General features: G+C 38.5%; 2 protein-coding genes across 2 annotated transcripts in view; one reads left to right on the top strand and one right to left on the bottom strand.

Moving 5' to 3' along the window:
- Positions 1–1,960: 1,960 nt before the first annotated feature.
- rpp21 (ribonuclease P 21 subunit) lies at positions 1,961–8,364 on the bottom strand. The gene is made up of 5 exons (XM_057325821.1): positions 8,157–8,364; positions 7,988–8,088; positions 7,791–7,873; positions 7,474–7,608; positions 1,961–2,730 (listed from the first exon to the last, which is right to left on the bottom strand). Exons 1-5 carry the CDS (start codon positions 8,211–8,213, stop codon positions 2,633–2,635), a joined length of 474 nt encoding a protein of 157 aa, XP_057181804.1. The 5' UTR covers positions 8,214–8,364; the 3' UTR covers positions 1,961–2,632.
- A 977-nt stretch (positions 8,365–9,341) lies between these two features.
- Positions 9,342–17,858, top strand: part of gpc5b (glypican 5b) — a 38,648-nt gene continuing 30,131 nt past the window's right edge. Inside the window, exons 1-3 of the mRNA XM_057326297.1 lie at positions 9,342–9,695; positions 11,107–11,268; positions 16,892–17,601. Coding sequence (XP_057182280.1) covers positions 9,527–9,695; positions 11,107–11,268; positions 16,892–17,601 — 1,041 coding nt within the window. The 5' untranslated portion in view covers positions 9,342–9,526. The remainder of the gene's footprint in view (positions 9,696–11,106; positions 11,269–16,891; positions 17,602–17,858) is intronic.

Below are 17,858 nucleotides of genomic sequence, written 5' to 3'. Positions count from 1 at the left end.
ATTTGTAGGAGTGTTGTATATCCAGAACCGGCCCACGTGCTGGCCAACATTTGCAGGCATGTTTTGCAAGGGCTGGTGAGAGGTTTTATCATTTATCAATACATGCAAGTCATTAAAATGTTTATAGCCTGTGCACCTTATCTTTCCCTGCGAGATTACAATATTATCTACTTAATACCGTAGCTGCCAGAATGCTTTATCGGTGCCATTATGAAAGTATTTCTTTATTCCTGCTGATATGCAACATGCAATCGTTTCGTTTTGTGTCATACTTTCCCTGCAGTCTTATTGCAATATTAATATTTCTTTGTGTTATGTACGGGAATTTTTGTGACGTCAAAAAAAAAGCTATGAATTTAATGTTGTAGAGATCTGTTGTTAATACATATTGCATAAAAAAGTGGCGATAGCTTTCCAAAACCACAAGCTGCTATGTGATTGGCTGGATATTAATATAAAGTTATCTCCAAATAAATCTTTACAAGACAACTCCACAACATTCTCTGCCAGAATAATTTACAATATGGAAAAACAGATTGAAATGAATATATGAAATTCAACATATCGTAAATGTTGGCTCTAGCTTTTGGGCTGACGCTGTTATATTCTCTCCATGCCTTTAGATTTGCTGTACTGCCAAAAACAATCAAGAGCTATTGGGCATGCAAAATATTTCTGACAATACAGAAATGGTTTTGTTTTCCCCTCGGACGAAACAGGGCAGACTAAAATTCAAACACAGAAATGTCACAGCTCAGAGGAACAGTGGGCACACTTTGGGTCATTTTACAGAGAGCGTTTCTCAGCATATAAAAAATTAATGTACGAAGAGGATATATTGGCAATATGCATCCTGCAGAGTCAAATGCATATTTACATAAATATTGGTTAAGGTGAAGATTAAAAGGTAATTTTGCCTTGGGGAGCCTATAAATTGACTTATTAAACAAATGAGCCACAGTCAAAGCAGTTGCAAAATAACTCATAACATGGGGCCAATAAATTATATTTTATATGAATTCGGCGAGTTGCTTCAACTATTTATAGCATTACTATAAAAATACTAAATATCATTACATAGATTTATGAAATCGGTACAACCAGCATATAAATATCACGTAAATTGGCCCCCATATTCATTACAGTTTGTTAAAGGGATAGTTCACCCAAAAATGAAAATTCTTACATTGTTACTCATTCTCGCGTCATTCCGAACCTGCAGGACTTTCGTTCATATGCAAAATACAAAAGATGACATTTTGAAGAATGTTGGAAACCAAACAACATTGGACCCCCATTAACTTCCATTGTATGGACACAAAACCACAGAGACATTTCTCAAAATATCTCCTTTTGTGTTTCACAGAAGAATGAATTATAAACAAGTTTTGAACTTCATGAGGATGAATAGAATTTTCGATAAACTATCCCTTTAAATGAACATCTGTGATATGATCATGAAAACGTACAAATCAAAACCGATCCAATAGATCTAAAGCATGTCTTCAACCTTTCATTCACCTCTAATTCTTCTTGATACCATAAACAGACGTGAAAAAGCACAAGTTTTAATTTCTAATGTATTTCCACTGACACTCTTCGATGCAAATTGAATTAAATCCAGCAGCCTACCTATATGCATCACGTCCCGGCCTTCAGGGCAATAGATTCAGTTCCTTCATTCGAGGAACAGGGAGAGGCTCTTTGGCTTAGACGAAGCCTCCTGGTACTGCGTGTCGTTGCCGTATTGACAACCCATAGATCTCTCTGGGATGGCACAGTTGTAATGTGTTTAGACACGATCCATATCCAATCCAATTAACAACATCAGCACTGGCTGACATACACACACACGTGAATAAATGTCTTAATATCTCTTATAAATTATTGACATGGTACAGAATATTATGAATATGCAAAAGCGATGAGATTCCAAGATTTGACCCATAACGCGTAGGATTTCACAGGCGATTTTTAATAATTCATGAGCACACATAGATATGCACAGAAGCTTTTGTTGGGCCCATAAACATCAAATCTGGGGGTATCAAAACTTTAAGATCACTGTGGGGATGCAACACATACACAAACATCAAGAAATCATTACTAAGCTGACTGGAACACTGCTTAAAGGCCAAAAGTAGAAACTTAACCCCCAAGAAACTAAATATTTTACAACGATTGATCTTGTTCATTTTAAGTTATTTTGTAAAAATGTGTTAACGCTTTAAAGTACATTTCTAAATGATAGAATTAATGCACTAACTAGCAATTCCCAAGATTCCTTGCACTCAGGGTTAGGAAAAAACAGCATCTTTTAACTGAAATTACAAAAAAGTTATTGTGTTATTAAAATAAGTATAAAATTAGACAAATAAAAGCGATTGTCAGTGTAATTCAACCACTTCGGTAAAAGATCCCTTTCGTGCTTTTACCAGAGTATACGTTCAAATTGCAATTCAAAGCAAACATAAGAGTAAATCGTATAACTCATAAATTTTCCATTTAATCAAATAAATATTAAAATAGACTAATGTGTTTGAGCGACTCGTCCATAAAGTCTTTGAAATGTATGAATGTGTCAAAGACAGTACAGTAACCAATGGGCTCAGCTTTCACAAGCCGCATTGGTCTAAGCTGTAGATGAAGTCTTTTCTTTTGTGGAAGCTTGACCTCTTGAAACACTCGATTTTGTACCTTGGGTTGTGGACTTAGATGAAGGACCAGCATCTGTGGACAGCAGATAAATACAACTTGATAAACCACATTTACAATAAATGCTTGTGCAAAACTCAATTTCCATAGCAAAAACAGTGCAGATAACATTGCACGGTTAAACCCTAAATAGGGGTTTATACAAAGGACTAATAAACTTGTGTCATTTTGAACTCAAATACAGTGCTTTATAAATGTATTAGACCACCAGCGAATGTAAGGTTTGTGCCACATGCAGCTTCCCTAAACTAACAGTATTGGTGATTACCAAAATATTTTTTTGTTTTTCTTATGGTTAATCCACTTATATGTGTAAGCTCTTTAGTCTCTAAAATATAGTCAGTCCCTAATATGTATTATTTTTGCTATTGCTGTTACAAGGCAGAAAAAATAGAAAAGCACTTGTTTTTTATCAGATGCCCAATTACAGTCTTTTTAATGGTTGAATGTTACGCTTAAAGGAGTCATATGTACGGTGGCCCACTAGTGCACATGACAACGAAATTTAAAAAGCAAATATAAGTTCACAACATAACGCAATCAAGCTACAACACAACGGAATAAAGCCACAACACAAAGGAATCGAGTCACAACACAACGGAATAAAGCCACAACACAACGGAATAAAGCCACAACACAAAGGAATCGAGTCACAACACAACGGAATAAAGCCACAACACAACGGAATAAAGCCACAACACAACCGAAATGCTCCCGACCACTAGGGGGCACCAAAGTTCTTATTATTGTTCTATATTTTTATGGGCACATTCGGCACTTCCGCGCTTGGTTCAGTGCAGACAGCAGTGGGAGAGAGATCTGGGAGAGCATTAAGGATTTTCACGCTGATTATTAAAGCCGAGGACAAACATTCTAAGACTTTTTCTTTCAACTGGAGCTGATTCTAGTCTTTGACAGTCAGAAAAGAGCACACGACTGCTTCAGACCACTATACACATTAACACATTAAATTACTGATGACGACTGGACTTTCTGCTAAACCAACAAATCTATTGATCCATTTACTGATATAGATGAGCAAGCTTGCATTATATTCCCGTTTCGTTAGTCATAAAACCGCAATGCTCACGTTTTTTTACACTTGGTTATGCGTTAATTGTTTTAGAGGTTATGCATGCATAATAAAGGTTAAATAAATTGGTAATGAAAACAATATTTAATAGAGTAATCAATTATTCGTAACAGTAAAAAAACGAATGCAGACTTAAGTCCAGAGCTTGCTCACTGAAACTGAGATAGGAGACTGTGGCATTGTCTGGATCTAAATGCAGACTTAAGCCCATTGCACATTGAGTCCGAAATTTGCGTCCGAAATTTCCGCACGTTAAAAAATAAATACGACCTCACGTTGTGTCAATCACATTTACACACTGCCTCCGATATTTTCGTCCGTCATAAAAAAATTCTGACCGGGTTCGATTTTCTGCGTTTTTCGCATCCGTCAAGCATTTTGAGTGGCCTTTTTTAACCATTCAGAGACACCGTACAAACGAGAGCCAAATACGAAAAAACGCATACGACAATTTCGGACTGTATGTGCAAAGACCTTTAAAGTTGAAAAGTACTTTAATCAAAATAATAATAAAAAATACAACGTGTTTTGATCGCTGGATCGAAATTTGATTGCTTAGCCATGTTTAAAACAAGACTGTATGTTCTTCTGTACCCTTACACACACACACACACACACACACACACACAGCGTAAATAATAGCTTTTATTTTCGATTGACAATATTTAGCTTAAGATGGCTATCCTTTTTCATTAAGGAAAACGTTTCGTTGTAATTGCACCTGCTGCTGTGTGTTTTTTGTAAATAATTTGCATTTGTAAATAATAAAACGTGTATTTTGCTTGAAAACAGCCGTGTTTGTCATTTAAAAACATCTATATAATAATATCCCAATAATAGCTTATTCATTTGTATTTAGTCAGATATTCTCAAATTTTTCCTGTCTTGTTCCTCATCGTTTCAAGTGCATTTATAATGTCAGTCGCAGGTGGCCATGGTAAATATAAATTAAGGCAAATATAAATGGCATGGTAAATATAAATTATTTATCCAAAGGTTAAATAATGCATACAATTATAAATAAATGTGGACACAGCCATTTATTTCCGTATTCCGTTTGACAATATTTAGCTAAAGATGGTGTAATCAAGGAAAAACGTTGTTTTTAATGCACATCATTTCTGTTTGTTGTTCTGCATTTACCAAAGAAAATAAGTAATAAAATAAAATAACTAAATATTTTCCTTTCAATGCTCATCGTTTAATTTCTGATTAATTCGTTTTTGGCCGTAGTCATTTAAAGTCTTGATTATTTCAATTCATATACACACAATAGAAGCAAAGGATGAAAAACATATTTTCATTTAATTCTTCAATTTCAACGTTAAAGAAATCATTTCATTTAAACGCTTAGCCTATTGTAAATAAAACCAATGTATAGCTCACAATACAGTTTCTAGCATTTAAAATCATTTAAACACATATGCACAGTTAAAAAAAACTAAGAGTCTACGATACCCGGGTATGTCAGTGGAGGTTTTGGAATTCATTCTTTCAATCCAAATTATGTAGGCTAGCTATATAGAAGCAGCGGAGGTTAACTCATATGCTGGTTGTTAAGGCAGAATGTCAATGCAAATAGGCGACAATGCAATGCAAATATAATCTTATGGTGTATTTACAGTATATATGATGTTTGATTAAACTCTGCTGGTCAAGGTGATTCGAAGCACCGGGATTATCCTCTGTTATTAGTTTTGAGCGGCAGTCGTGAATGTCTATAGCTCATTTTCAGTGGGAGACATGCGGTAAGCTGCATAACGCGAGGGTTTCGTTGGCGGCATGGAGGTGGTGCGCAACCGGTGCCCAAAATCCTTCCACTGGCACGACTCTTCGCAAGCGCTCTTTTTGTGAACGGCATCCACGCTGGCTTTAACCTATCAACATTTTAGTGAGCTCAAAACATGGAGAACATACTGTAGTTTTAATAATGGAATTCCCGAAGTTATATGACCTAACAAAAAGAAGACAAATACAGAGATTTAAATAAAGAATACAGAGTGGGTTGATTTGCAAGGTAAAATACACGATACGTGCAAAATGTCATAGTAAACTGTGCCTAAAATGAGCGTCATTAGTATTAGTCATTATACCGCAAAAATTAATATACATCAACTTCAGGCTGGTTAGTGACCTTGAACGTCTGCCCAGAGACATTTTCACTATGAGAGACAGCAGCATCGCAGCAACTCTGTCCAACTGCCAAGTCTGGTGAAAGGGCCATAACATACATTAGAATGTCATGACTAGCCAATCAAAATCAAGCATTCAAAAGCGCTGTGCAAATTTGTTCATATGAGATTGTTCGCCATTGACATTCAGTTTTTCCACAGTAGAGCACACTTTCCTTTTAAATGCTTTACACAAGCAAAACAGGCTACCAAAACCACTAAAACAACCCCCAGCAAAACGCGCACCTCCTACCTGGCATGACCTAATTTATCATGCCGAAAGTGCCCCCTAGTGGTCGGGAGCATTTCCGTTGTGTTGTGACTCGATAGTGTTGTGTTGTGGCTCTATTCCGTTGTGTTGTGGCTCTATTCCGTTGTGTTGTGGCTCTATTCCGTTGTGTTGTGGCTCTATTCCGTTGTGTTGTGACTCGATTCCGTTGTGTTGTGACTCGATTCCGTTGTGTTGTGGCTCTATTCCGTTGTGTTGTGGCTCGATTCCGTTGTGTTGTGGCTCGATTCCGTTGTGTTGTGGCTCTATTCCGTTGTGTTGTGACTCGATTCCGTTGTGTTGTGACTCGATTCCGTTGTGTTGTGACTCGATTCCGTTGTGTTGTGACTCGATTCCGTTGTGTTGTGACTCGATTCCGTTGTGTTGTGAACTTATATTTGCTTTTTAAATGTCGTTGTCATGTGCACTAGTGGTCCACCGTACATATGACATGGCTAAAACGAATATTATTGTTTGTTTTAAATGTAATGCAATGTGTATACACGATTTAAGGTTCAAAAACACTGTATTTTCCACATACTGTGCTTGTTTGTGTCTCCTCTTTGCCCCGCCTCTCTGAAACGTGCAGATTTTTTACAAAGCTCATCGCTCAGAAAAGCGAGGTGTGCTATGATTGGCCAGTTAACCAGTGCTTAGTGATTGGTCGGATACTGCAAGCGTGTGACGGAAACATCAGGTTCCAAAGCAATTGTACTGTCAGGTACGCCCACTTTACTTGCATATATATTTGGGCGGTCTTAGTCAAATCATACCATGAACTGACATGGATTTGTGGGGGTGTGGTTACACGAGGTGTTTCAGGCAGTTCTGGGTGAGCATTCGCTTTTAGATAGAATGCATCTTTTGTTCCCACACTTTAATTTTTGCAATTATGCATGTCTAATACATGCATGGGCAATTTATGACACCAAAGACACAGAAAAACACGTATTCGCGCCATATGACCCCTTTAATTAATTTTTTACTTCTGAGAGAAGTTGAATGCGCCACCAGCTCAAATTTGGGTATAAAAACGTGAATAAAGAATATTTAGTTGTATCAATTTGTTGCCTGATAAATGAGAATAAAACCTTTAGTCTTAAACATTTTAGGTATCTTTGAAAAACTTGTTTGTGCTTTCTCTTTATTATGACAGGTGGTCTATTAAATCGGTTAAGCTCTGAACATTAATAACGGAAAGATTCATGTAAATATGAATGCTTTACCTGGTGGAGTCTGGTTTTCTAGCTGAGCCTCAGCTTGGTCCACCCACAGTTTATGCTTTGGGTTGTTTGGAAATCGTTTGGTCAGTCCACAGCTTAAACATCGGACAATGGTCTTCCGTTGTCCTCTGGGTCCCCCTTAAATATATAATTTTAATAAATATTTAATTGATAGATTATAAAAGTGTCCTGTAGCTCAACTGGTAAACAGACATAGGCCTACTGAATCCTTAAATGTGCTGTAAGTAACTTCAGATAAAAGTGTCTGCCAAATGCATAAATGTAAATGTACGCAGACAGATAGACAGTAAGAGTCTTACTTTTCTGTCTTACTGTTGATGTGACACCTGGTATCAATAAAGCACAACACTTCTTGCAAATGGTTCTCTTCACTGATGGATCTCTGGTGGAGAGAAAATGTCACGCTTTAATGAAACTCCATCACAAATGTGTTTGTTTATTCCAAATCAACATTACACCTAATGGGAATGTCACAGGCATCAGTACAGTTACTCACTGCCTGAGCACCAGTCGTTTAGAGATGGTCTTCTGGGTGAAGCAGTAAAATCTCGCCAATTCAATATTTTCGGGATCTTGGGCCAAAACACAGTGAGCCGCCTGGAACACAAAAACAACGTCAAGAGAAAGTTTAAACAACTAAAACCTACTAACACAGTCTTACTAACCTGATAGAGAAAGTTTAGACGTTGAAATGCTTCTTTATCTTTTATATTTCCGGCCATGTTTATTTACGGACGTCTCGGTTGTTTGGTATCCACGATCAAAACGTTAACGACAAAGTTCCCAATAATATCTGTGACATTAAATACGATTAAAGAGGATTCTCATGCAACGCTTAAATACAGCACGAATGTTGTGTCCTCTTCTTCACAGTTGCGCTAAATCAATATATATGTGTCGCATATCGCCATCTAGCGGATTAGCAGTGCAAGTAAACACACGCACGACAGACGTGCACAGCTCCGCAGTCTTGTTGGTAAATAGATGATCTACTATTTAATTTTTTTATTCATGCCAGAAGTAACTAAAAACTTGTTGGGACACATAAAGCACAACACCAGTAATGCGGTTAAAAATAAAACAAAGAATAAAAAGCCAAACCATATTTATATAAGGTTATAATGATATCATTAACTGACACGATGAAGTAATTTGGTAGTTTTAACTAATTTACATTCCAGGCAGCTCGGATTTTGGATATTCCCATTTTAACCCGTTTCAGTCATTTTCGTTTAATGTTAAAACTGTTGATGTTTCATACTAAACCATTAGTAAAATTAATTTCTTACTGTTACTAAATACGTTTAATGTTACTAATTCCAAACCTTATCTCCGGGTTTGAGGTGGAAAATATACAAAATCCGAGCTGTCTGGGACGCAAGTTATTTCCCACCTCAACCCGAAACCATTTCTGTAACGGCGCTGTTTTAATGTTAATAAATCATTAGTAACATTCATTTGTTTGATGTTACTAAATACGTTTAATGCTATTGCTAATAAATCCAGATATTATTTCCGGGCTTGAGGTGGGAATTATCATAATGATCATTCAGCATATTTCATAGACTATTGACCTTTGGGGACGTTGATCATACGTATAATTTAAACAAAATACAAGAAACTATTTAAGATTATAGACTACACAGAGTTAGTGTTATGAATATTATATTTCAATGTCCATAATTCCTTAGATTACGTGGAAATATTTTCATATGAGGATTCGTTTGAAACCCAAATTTATGTAAAGTCTATTTTACTTATTGGTATTATTTAGGAGAAGTCTACATCGAGTTTTGTCCCGTGGGATAAGCAAAGGAGGGTTTGGGCACACAGGCGCGCGCGCGCACGGACCTCACATGTCTCCAATGCAGCCTGTCAATTTACGCCAGCATGTGAAGACCCCTGCGATACAAGAGGCTGGAAAACTTTCTTTGGATACTTTAATAACCGGCTTTTAAATGCGCATCCCCTCTGGATAATATTTCGGACTTTTTCTTTGGCTTTTATAGGGCTTTATATGGACTGAGATGGTGCAATGCTCCGCAGGACAGTATCGCGTATATGTTGGCTTTGGTTTGTGCTCTTTAGTGCGTTGATATGGGGAGCCGAGTGCGTCAGTGCGCAAAGCTGCCATGAAGTTAAAACCGCGTTCCAGCTGCGCCAGGTCGGTCCATTAAAATGGGTTCCGGAGACTGCAGCAACAGGTTCGTTTATGTAACATGTTTATAATGCAATTTAAATACGAGGCTTAATACTTGCAATTGTTCCAAATGTCTTTTTTTAAGGAATAATCCCCCCCCAAAATTTGACTTGACCTTTGTCATTTTTAATCCTACTATGAAAAGTCAATGGGGAACATTTTTTAGGGAAACTATTCCTTTAAGACTTTTATCTGAGAAATCAATTTAAATCAATTAAATTACTTAAGCTACTTTATAACAGACTGTTGATATGAAAATGATAACCAGTTACAGCATCTCATACCCTACACTATATAATATAATATATATAAAAGACAATTCAATAAAAAAAATCAATACATAGGCCTACACTCCATGCATACATACAATTTAAATACGCACACTTAGAATCACACAAAAATAAAAACGTTTTTTCATCATAGTTACCAGTGATCTAAAGTACTACTTATGTAAACCTATGTGAACTATAATGTTAAGTGTAACACAAATCAATTTCGGTGACAGGGCGTAAATCAGAAACGTCGCTGGTGTTGACAAAATGTAGTATAGACTGTCAAGTGCCTCACATGCACCACATTTTGTGTTAAATTACGAGAACATTGCTGAGAAAGAGGTCAGCTCAAAAACTCGAAGAATGTGTCTCGGTCACTTCAGAAATGTGCCTAGCAAAGTTGCTTCTGTTTGGGATCAGCACGACCTGGGGGTCTCTCGGACCCCAAACAGAATGCGAGGGGTTAAGTGTTGAGATGGTCTCGAGAAGAGGCGTCACAGAGGAGGTGAGCGAGGTCAGGAGTATCACTGTGATTGCATTCAGCTGTTCTAATGCATGACTTATGGGGTCCCATTGGTGTAAAATTGGTCACATGGGACAGGGCAATCTGACAGAGCAGATCATGCTGATCTTACTGTAACTCGTGTACTCTGCTTTACATGTCATTTCGAACCTTTTTGACTTACTTTCTTTGGTGAAAAACAATATAAGAATGACACTCGCATCCACTTAATAAGTGTAGATGGTGACCGGGAGCTGTCAAGCTCCGAAATGGACAAAAAAGGCAACATGCATAAAAGTTCATACAAGAGTGTGATTTTGTTTATAAAACAACTTAAATTAAATCCTGCCTATAATATTGATAATACTGTGTACTATTATATGATGATATTGTTTAAAAGTTGTGGTCACCATTCACTTTCATTGTACTGAAGACAGCAGTTAGGAAAATGTTGCTATAAATACCCAAATAATAACGTTAATTAATACAAACAAATAATAAAAGTAGTAAAAAAATACTAATTTTGTCTGAATTTTAAAAGACATGAGTGAGTAAATAATTGGTGCACTGTTTCTTTAAGAAAAGCACCTACCCATATGTTACACACATTTTTTGTGTTGTTTATGACTCATTCTCCCCAGATGCAGATCTTCTGATCTGTAAACATCAGGGTCCCACTTGTTGCACTCGCAAGATGGAGGAGGGCTACTACGCCGCCGTCCAGAGGGACATGCTCCAGAACATTCAATCCTATAGCTTTGAACTGAAATATCTCATCCTCGTCTATGCCTCGTCCTTCCAGGGTACGTATGCAACCTTTTTGGATACTCTGCTATAGTATGGATCCAGAAATATGACAAAACAATCTGAATTTGAATTTCGTAAATCTGAATTATTGACAAGTGTTTTTTAACAAAACTGAATATTATATGGGAGTTAAAATATTTTGAATTAGATTTTGATTTCGAATTTGAATTTTTTTTACTTGAATATTGAACATTTGAAATTTAACACAATTGCTTTTTTTAAGGCAGAGTTTTATAGGCATGCATTTTCAAACAACATATTTTTTTCTCTGAATTCTTAGATTGCAAATATCCAGTTTTTTTAAATACAGCCTCACGTTTTCAAGATGAAGAAGAAATTCGGAACATCAAATTCAATTTTCTAAAATTCAAAACGCAGAAATTCAGATCGTACAGAAAGTAGGTCAGAGGTCGTCCACAGGGAAGAGTAGAAGATCTCGGAAAAGTCAAACGGAGCGCTTTGGCCACAGTGGCCAGTTATTTGTTCTTATTATCCAATCAAACTCCAAACATGCTGTTTTGGAGAGTGGAACTTCTTACATTGCAATAAAAAGGATTTACATTTTTCAAATTGCGACCACGCCCACAAGACTACACGGGTTGATCGTTTGTTGTTGCTGCAGCATAGCCAAGCTCATACCGCTGCAATCTTAGGCAGCTGCCCGGGATGTGTGCGCTCACTGCCTGCGTTTTTGCCTGCTATGCCTCCACTGTTTGCGCTCACTCCCAGCGTTTGCTGTTGGTGCTTTTACCCACAGTGTGCTTAGTGCACGCTCGCTGCTAGCTGCCCCACTATGCACGCTGGCTTCGAGCGTTTGTGGGTGCATATGCATTTAATATATTAGACATGTATACAATTTTTATAAAGAACGTTTGTGGGTCCTGGGAATTTGATCATAATGGCTGACAATGCCCCAGTTGTGCTCAGTAGTTGTTCATATTGGGCAGATATGTGTTCACAGCTAAAGACTGAACACAGACAAACAATGAGATAGAGAAATGAGGATAAAAATATAAAAGCTATTGTTGTGTTATTTCTATGTATATTTTTTAAATGACAAAGACTGCAGTTTTAAAGTACTTTTATTCATTTATTTATATGAAGTACAAGTAGCAATGAGGTACAATTAAAACAAAAAGATTTTCATTTAGCAAACGAACACACCTCCATCTTAAGCTAAATATAGCCTACTTTGTCAACGCAAAATAAAAAAGCTATCAGTTTATGCGTTTTAGTGAATACAGTCTAAATGAAATAAAAATAAACACATTTTCTATCTACTATACAGTAGCCTGCAAAACGAACGCAGCAAAATGCACCTGGATATTAAGGTATGGCGTTTTCAGTCATATATTACTCAACATATTATTTATAGTGAACTATATCCACAACAAACTTACATTATATCCTGAGGAATAAATGCTCTCTTGTTATCATTATCAAAATGTTTAATCTGCATGAAACAGAAAGTGCATAACCATACAAAAACACGAACATCATGGTTGCTTTACTGACAAAACGGGAATATAACATAGATCGATAGATTTGTTGGTTCAGCAGAACGTCCAGTCGTTGAATGTGTGGTGTAGTGGTCTGGCACAGCAGTTAGGTGTGTGCTCCTTTCTGACTGACAAAGACTGGAATCGGCTCTAGTCATAAGAAAAAATCTTTACGTGTGTTGTGTCCAGACTGTTTCAGCTGGTCGTTAAATGTGTCCTGGATCAAAGTTATAGCATTTCAATACACTATTTTTTTATTACAAAAGTTATTATTTCAGTCTGTAGCTTACATAGTTTATTCATTTTCTCTCTATTGTAGCATTAAATGTTATACATAACTTTTATTGCAGCGTGCCACGTATGTCATTGACTTTGCAGGACCCACAAACGTTCTTTATAAAAATTGTATACATGTCTAATATATTATGCACCCACAAACGCTGGAAGCCAGCGTGCATAGTGGGGCAGCTAGCAGCGAGCGTGCACTAAGCACACAGTGGGTAAAAGCACCAACAGCAAACGCTGGGAGTGAGCGCAAACAGTGGAGGCATAGCAGGCAAAAACGCAGGCAGTGAGCGCACACACCCCGGGCAGCTGCCTAAGATTGCAGCGGTATGAGCTTGGCTATGCTGCAGCAACAACAAACGATCAACCGGTGTAGTCTTGTGGGCGTGGTCGCAATTTGAAAAATGTAAATCCTTTTTATTGCAATGTAAGAAGTTCCACTCTCCAAAACAGCATGTTTGGAGTTTGATTGGATAATAAGAACAAATAACTGGCCACTGTGGCCAAAGCGCTCCGTTTGACTTTTCCGAGATCTTCTACTCTTCCCTGTGGATGACCTCTGACCTACTTTCTGTACGATCTGAATTTCTGCGTTTTGAATTTTAGAAAATTGAATTTGATGTTCCGAATTTCTTCTTCATCTTGAAAACGTGAGGCTGTATTTAAAAAAAAACGGATATTTGCAATCTAAGAATTCAGAGCAAAAAATATGTTGTTTGAAAATGCATGCCTATAAAACTCTGCCTTAAAAAAAGCAATTGTGTTAAATTTCAAATGTTCAATATTCAAATAAAAAAAATTCAAATTCGAAATCAAAATCTAATTCAAAATATTTTAACTCCCATATAATATTCAGTTTTGTTAAAAAACACTTGTCAATAATTCAGATTTACGAAATTCAAATTCAGATTGTTTTGTCATATTTCTGGCTCCATACTATGGCAAAACACTAGGCCAATTGTTTTTTTGGATAACAAGGTCATGGAATCAAACCCTTGGAACAGCAGGTTCAATGCATGTTATTGCTTTATATGCACATATAAGAGACGCTGGATTCTCTGGTTTGTGTTGCTTGCAGTATTACAGTTATTACTGCATTTGCGAAAGCTTAAGAACACGCATAGCAATGAGTTGCAAACTACTCCGCACACCTTAGCAACCGCATGGCAATGCCCTGGCAACAACCCAGAGTACACCAGCATTGTGAGGGCGACTTTTGTGCCGGGGTGCGACTCGCACGACTCGAACACAGAGCTTTTCTTTATGTCTGTTATGGGACCGTGTCCTTGTGTGAAGCGGTACATGCCTCCCACGGGATGATTGGCATTCGAGGATTAGAACAATACTGTTCAGAATCAGTGTTTGGAAAGCCAATGTACAAAAGAATCAGAAGACGTGTCTCGCTCTCACACAGTTAAAGGGATAGTTCATCCAAAAATTACCTGTATGACTTTCTGTCTTCAGCAGAACACAAACGAAGATATTTTGAAGATCGTTGGTAACCAAACAACATTGGACCCCATTGACTTCCATCATATGGACACAAAACCACCTGGACATTTCTCAAAATATCTGCTTTTGTGTTCCACAGAAAAAAAAGAGTCATTTTTATTTTTGGGTGAACTATTTAGCAAGCTCTGTGCATATCATCTACTTCTGTGCATTTGTAATGTAGGCCTGTAACATATGAGGTGATAAACCATGTTAGATTCAAATTTACAACCCTAAAGCCTTGCCCAACCAAATATTTAACTTCATCCAATTTGTCTGCCTGAACCGTCACAAAAGCCCATTTAGTTTCGTAGGAAAAGGCCACCGCTGCTGTCTTTCCACCAGCCGAGCGAATATTTAGCGAGTAGAAAGCAAACAAAGAGAGAAATGTTGAAATACTTGGAGTATCCTTGGAGATCCATTTCAGTAGACTTCAGTGTATCTATAATGAGAGCTTCAGAAAAGATCTGTCGTCTTTCACTGCTTCTCCGCGAACGAGTGTAGCCGGTGTCCTGGTTAAAAGAGAAAATCCGTAAAGTGCTTTACATTCCCTTGTGAAAGAGAATTGTTAATGTAGGCAGCTTCGGTCTATATGCTTTTTTGTCTAAATGAGTTTTAAAGTAAGGGTAAAGTAATGATTCAAGGTTGAACTGCATTGAGTCGTAAAATAAAAAAAGCTTCATGTTGTGTTTCGAACCCACGACTGTGTCTTACTTTCACGATGAAGACTAGAGCTGTCAGGTCAAAAAAATGACAAAAACAGCATAAAAGAAGTTCAGATCTGATATACAATGCATGCGTCATATGGACTACTATTCAAATATATGAAGAGTTTGGTTGCAAAATGTGATAACTGGTGTTTTTTATTGTGCATTCCAATTAATATCAATCAAACTGCAGTTGGTTGGTTTTGATTTAAGCCATAATAACTAAAAAAAATACAGCTAACTAACACAATAAAACACTGTAAAAACATAACATAATAAAAACATGATTTTTGATCTTGGATTATCTCATTTTGGAACCAAACTCGTCAAATATATTTTTCATTTTGATTGCGCTGTTCCTTTAAATCTCACGTGTCAGTATGACAACCTGCGTGCTATTTCTTAAAACCTGGTTTTATTCAGCATTAGGTCCCCTCATAAGACTTCAAAGCGAACTTAAAATATGTTACTCACAAACTCGCCACCCAACAAAGCCCAACCATCCTCACCGACCTAAAACACGTTCAAAATACCACATGCTACATCACCTTCTTTTGATCTAAATTCAGTCCCGGACTGAGTACAGCACGCAAGCGTTTCTGATGCTCCGATCAACCCAGATCCAGCCGGCACTGACCATTATAGAATTAATAAAGCCATCAGCGTTATGATCACGCAAGCCACCCGAAAACCTGCTACCCCAGAGGACAGAGGTCAAACAGGTCATGATCTGCGTGACTTCATGGTGCGTGCCTGTATGGTCACGAATCATGTTAGAAAATCCCTGTAACATGATCTGACCGCAATCCCCTGTCATGTTACCCAACACTGAGGTGTCTGGGTCACTGACTATCGTTATAGTTATCAGTATTGGTGTGAATGGACCTCTAACAAAACTTTAAAAAGTAACTTACTGTTAAATCTAGTGTCATGCTACATCTCGTGTGGTTTGGTGGTTTCGGGTAGGAGGGTTTGGGCAGATAGTGTTCTTGACCCGCGAAGGTCAGTCGCATAATATTGTTGGAATTACTGAATGGTTGGAGTGCCATAAGGAGACCACCGAAAGCTGGAATGCAAATGCTGTTAGAGAAGGAAGAACTGAGACATTTTACAATGCCGTAAACAGATGTTCTTTTATTCATGCCTCAAAGCACATTCATAACATTTGTCGCAACCGTTGGCATGCTAACTATTCAGGTGCATTTGACCAAAATGCCACACTTTGAAGATACACAAAAGCCATTGTAAACAATCGACACGGTACTGTAATATCCTTCCACATAGGGATACTGAGGTGTAATATTTCCACCGACTGCTAGACGCATGTGTTGCATATCTCCAAGCTAACCTTCAGCCCCATAGCGCCGGCCCTGAAGACCCGTGGATTACAGCTTGTCAGACCCCATTAGCCCAATGGAAAGAGAGATTACACGCAGGAGAAAGAGAGTCCTAAGCAATGCGAGACAAGCGCTGAGGTTTACACCGAATGGACAGCAGAGACCAAAATAAACATTCGCCATAATCACGAATCATGCTGGGTGTTGCATTTTTGTGACAGGTGCTATTTTATTGAAGGTTGCTAGACACACTAACATGCAAAAAACGTTAAATAATCATTTTATTTCTTCTTCCCACAGATACTTTCCATTCCCTGCTCTCCTTTAGTCTCAATCACACTCACTCGCTCTTCGACAGCGCCTACAAGCCGATCTCTGGCGACGCCAGATCCTTGGTCTCCGAACTCTTCTCCGATCTAGCCCTCTACCTCCGTGGCGACGGCAACGTCTCCGTGGAACGCTCCGTCCACAACTTCTACGACAAACTTTTCCCATTAGTCTATCAACAACTGATCAATCCCGGTTTGGGTTCCCCAGTATCCGCCTGGTCTGCCGAAGGAAGCGAGTGCTTGCGTGCCACGAGGCACGATGTCAACCCCTTCGGACCTCATCCCCAGTCCCTCGCTCAGGGGCTGTCCATCGCGCTAGTGGCAGGCCGCGCCCTGGGTCGAGCGCTGGAGATGGGCACTGAGGTGCTGCACGTCACGGAGTTGATGGGATTGGCACGTCAGTGTGGGCAGGCGTTGGTGAGGATGCACTACTGCTCACACTGTCGCGGGCTGACCCTCATCCAGCCATGCGCGGGACTGTGTCTTAACGTGATGCGGGGATGCCTGGCAGGCCTGGTCGAGCTGGATGCGCCGTGGAGACGGTACGTGGCATTTCTGGAGGGGCTGAGCGGGGCACTGGCAGGGGGTTACGAGATGGAGCTGATGCTTTTGAGCATCCGAGAGAGGATCAATGATGCCATACTCACTGCGCAGCTGAATGGGCCGCATCTCAGCGCCGTGGTGAGTCATTCTATTCAACGCTTCAGGTTTATTTTTATTGCATGCTGGAGCTGCACCATATGCTGGACTAATCGAGATCTGACAAATGCAGCAACATGCTTAGTGATTGGTGCAAATCACTGGTGCCAATCAAATGCTGTTGCGGTTGTACCTTACATAATGAAACGTTATGTTTTTATTACCTTAGAATGAGCTGTTTCTATCTACATACACCGCTGGTCCCCTTACATGGAATTCATCATGTTGTTTCTACAGTA

Source organism: Triplophysa rosa, linkage group LG25 (genome assembly GCF_024868665.1).
Source record: "Triplophysa rosa linkage group LG25, Trosa_1v2, whole genome shotgun sequence".
Classification (NCBI taxonomy): Eukaryota; Metazoa; Chordata; class Actinopteri; order Cypriniformes; family Nemacheilidae; genus Triplophysa; species Triplophysa rosa.
The sequence above is the reverse complement of the archived record's forward strand: the minus strand, read 5'-3'. Positions and strand labels throughout refer to the sequence as shown.

Coding starts and splice junctions, on each gene's coding strand:
- rpp21 (XM_057325821.1), bottom strand. CDS start 8,213: ATGGCCGGAAATATAAAAGATAAAGAAGCATTTCAACGTCTAAACTTT. Junction 7,874..7,987: donor AAACGACTGGTGCTCAGGCA/GTGAGTAACTGT, acceptor TCTCTCCACCAG/AGATCCATCAGTGAAGAGAA. Junction 2,731..7,473: donor AGAAAACCAGACTCCACCAG/GTAAAGCATTCA, acceptor TGCTGTCCACAG/ATGCTGGTCCTTCATCTAAG.